Here is a 3,363-nt window from a genome sequence, read left to right on the forward strand (position 1 = left end):
CCCGGGATCCATTCCCCGATGTTTGGCTCAGCTCCAAGCTCCCCGCGGTGCTTGCGTACAATGTGAGCATGTACGACACGCCGACGCTGTACACGGTGTCGCAGTCGATTTTGGGCCACTTTGCATTCTCGCCGGTCAACATTTTGGCGCCCGCCATTGTGCAGCTGGACAACATGCCCCCGAGCGTGATCGCGCTTCTCGACCGCGCCATCGAGTGGCTTCACTACGATCGATCCTTCGCGACGACGCGCGGTCTCACGAGCTTGCTCCAGCTTCTCTTGACGCACGACCGCCTCGGTGCTATGAACCCGCTCTGGTCCCGGATCGGCGTCGTCATTCCGGCCATCTTCCAAGTGGTGACAACGACGACCCAGCAACTCGACGCCACGACGCTGGCCGTGTTGGACGCTGCAGTGACCCTAAATTTCGACGGCTTTGTGATGGCGCTCACGGCAGACTCGGACGATCTCGACCTGCTTTGCGACGAAATTTTGGAGCGAGACAGCAATGGCGAGCCAACGCTCTACGTCGAAATCCAACATCGTCTCATGGTCCACACCGTCGAGTACCTCGCCCAGGACCCGGAACACCCGCGGACGCTCCCATACAGCACGCTGCAAGGCCTTTACCGTCGCTGTGACTCTCCGGATTGGGCTTGGGTCCTTGCGCCGCTCGTCTTGAGCCTTCCGGAGGGCAACGACCAGAAGCTCGCGTTTGCACACAAGTGCATCGACCTGCTCACTCGAGCTGTGGATGACAACCCGTTCGTTACGAACTCCCACTGGCGTCAAGCCATCGAGCAGCTGCGCAATGTTGTCTAGATGCCAACAGTTTCACGACTAACTACTCAACACGAATACTTTTTGCGTGCGATTTGCGTCCAACATTTACTTCTTGTTTGCGATACAGATCGATAGCTGAAAGCTGCGTGGGTGACGTGTGCTTGCTTCTTGAGCTTGTCGTCGCATCGTTCACGGGCGATTGGAGGTCATCGAGGAAACCACATACATGTACGCTCGCGCCGGTTGACGCCGTTGCGCGTCAGCCAGCTTGGCGACAGCGACTGTGGGACCCTACACGTTCAGGCTCGAAACAGCAAAATAGTGGGTCAATTGTCTTGGTGACGGCTTCGTACCGTGGGTCGTGAGCGTCCTTCGTTCGAGGCTTGGCGCAAGCACGGGCTTGCGTCCTTGGGCGCGTCATTCGTGGAGACGCCGATCATCGTGCTGTCCCTCTTGGTGGTGCTAACCTATTTGAGCACGCTTGGGGTCGCTCGGGACCGAGGATCTTGAGGGCGCAGTTGTCCTTGCTGCTCCGGGTGCTGGACGTCGACAGCTTCCACTTGATCGTCGTCGTCACCGCAGCCTCGGCCGGGCCATTGCTGTACTTGGTACCTTTGAGCCGCAAGTTGGGCTGGACAAAGGGCGTGTTGAAGAAGACATCGAGCCTCATGTTACAGGCGCTACTGTCGGCGCCGTGCTCTTCGTGTTGATATCTTGATATGTCGCCAACTCAGGAATTCTTGATGGTCGGCAGCGCGCGGCTTTCCGTTGATGACACTGAGCTCGACATGATGCTCAGCGCTGGCTTGTTGATTCTAAGATGCGCTGGTTCGGGCTTGCTGCGTTCGCTGTAGTCACAATCGTTGGCGCTCAAGGTTGCGCTTGACATCCATCGGACGGGCTGCGGCGCCGTGCCTCGACGCCCGGTTCTTGTCGGTGCTGCTTGCTGCGCCGCTCTTCGGGCTGCCTCAAAAGGCGCCGCACCTCTGGACGCAGCCGCACCTCTGGACGCAGCCGCACCTCTGGACGCAGCCGCACCTCTGGACGCAGCCGCACCTCTGGACGCAGCCGCACTGCCCGCGCTCTTCCCGGCGCGCTCGCCACGGCCATGCGGTGCCACCTCGCCGACCGGATAATAGGGAAATATACGGTAAATGTACGTGACCAGGTGCTGAATTGAACAGGTTGCGCCGAAAAGAAGAGGCCAATCGACATGCACCCAGCGACTTTGCCGAGCGTTTGCGCCGTCGCGCTGTGCGCCGGGCAGTGACGCGCTCGTCGACAAGATGCTGCAAGGCCGCCGCTTCTCCCTTACGCCGACACGCTCCGACCCTCGGCGACTGTACCTCCCTATCGACCTCTCGTGATGAGCTCCGACACGCCTTTCCTCGCGACGATGGATCGCGGCTGCGAGCAGTTTGTGTTCCGCGCCTTGGCGCTGCACGGATGGATGCGCATCGGATACGCCGTCGTCATGATGCTCAACCGCTCCTCGGCGTGGCACGCGGCCATTCCGTGGCTCGTGCGCTTCGTTTTGCCCGCCGACGCCATCAGCATCCGGGGCCAGGCGCAAATCCACGAGTTCATCAAGAAGCTCGACAAGCCGTGCTTGTTCTGGGCGCGACGGCTCGGGACCTACTCGTCGACGAACGATTCGGACCGCATCGACCTCATGGCCGACCTCTTCCGGCTCGAGGCGTTTGTTGCGTCCCGGGATCCATTCCCCGATGTTTGGCTCAGCTCCAAGCTCTCCGCGGTGCTTGCGTACAATGTGAGCATTACGACACGCCGACGCTGTACACGGCGCACAACTTTATCGATAGCTAGATTTTAGTTCTCGACTTAACCAATCATCAATCAACAACATTTTCCCACTGACTATATTCCTTGTTTGCTGACGTGCTAAAGGCATACCATGATGCTTTCATTACCGCTTGGACCTCGAGCGAGACCTAGATTGCTAGACTAGCCCGGCGTCATCTAGAACTCGACGCAAGACGACGCACTTCAAAATGATTTCGCAGTTAACACACTCGGAGGCCGAGCGCACTCGCCTCGTCCCTGCCAACTCAAAGGATCCGTACGCAGCGTACCACGGTATCAAGTCGAAGGATTGATACGGTGTTGGATTGCCAACGTTGCCGCATTGTGGCCAAGTAGCAGTTGCTGCGCCAGCAAAGCCAGGGCAACGCGTCGCGCTCGGCCCCGTCGGCTTGTTTCTGAGCGCATGACGCAGCGACGTCGACTGGTGCCTTGCTCTCACCATCGAAGCTCCCTGTTTCTCAAGGTGCTGCTTTCGATGCGCTGCCTTCCGATTATCTTTTTGATGGCATCGGTTCCATATTTCTCGCAATCACGACGACTGTCGCTACGCTTCACATCTCGGCCGACGCCTAATTCGTGATTTTGTATAACTTTTGTGTGTTGGATCGTAGCGCGCCGGAAGCAATACGTGGTTGTAGTAATGCTTTCTTGTCTTAATGTCGAATCGGCTAGACCGAAACCCTACCCCTCGTAGCTCTCCCGACAACCGCGTGCTTACGGCTACGACACAACCAACGGTGCGTCATTGTTGGGGGAA

General features: G+C 58.4%; 2 protein-coding genes across 2 annotated transcripts; both read left to right on the forward strand.

The window, feature by feature from the left end:
- Positions 1-4: 4 nt before the first annotated feature.
- SDRG_17082 (hypothetical protein) lies at positions 5-873 on the forward strand. Its single transcript, XM_008623317.1, has one exon. The coding sequence runs from the start codon at positions 69-71 to the stop codon at positions 819-821; it is 753 nt and encodes a 250-aa protein (XP_008621539.1). The 5' UTR covers positions 5-68; the 3' UTR covers positions 822-873.
- A 1,275-nt stretch (positions 874-2,148) lies between these two features.
- SDRG_17083 (hypothetical protein) lies at positions 2,149-2,616 on the forward strand (the record flags this gene model as incomplete). The annotated part of the gene is made up of 2 exons (XM_008623318.1): positions 2,149-2,546; positions 2,610-2,616. 2 exons carry the CDS (start codon positions 2,149-2,151, stop codon positions 2,614-2,616), a joined length of 405 nt encoding a protein of 134 aa, XP_008621540.1.
- Positions 2,617-3,363: the final 747 nt, after the last annotated feature.

The sequence above is a fragment of the Saprolegnia diclina genome, assembly GCF_000281045.1.
Source record: "Saprolegnia diclina VS20 unplaced genomic scaffold supercont1.194, whole genome shotgun sequence".
Lineage (NCBI taxonomy): Eukaryota > Oomycota > Saprolegniomycetes > Saprolegniales > Saprolegniaceae > Saprolegnia > Saprolegnia diclina.

Bases quoted from the DNA above. Each gene is read 5' to 3' on its own strand.
- SDRG_17082 (XM_008623317.1), top strand. From the start codon at position 69: ATGTACGACACGCCGACGCTGTACACGGTGTCGCAGTCGATTTTGGGC.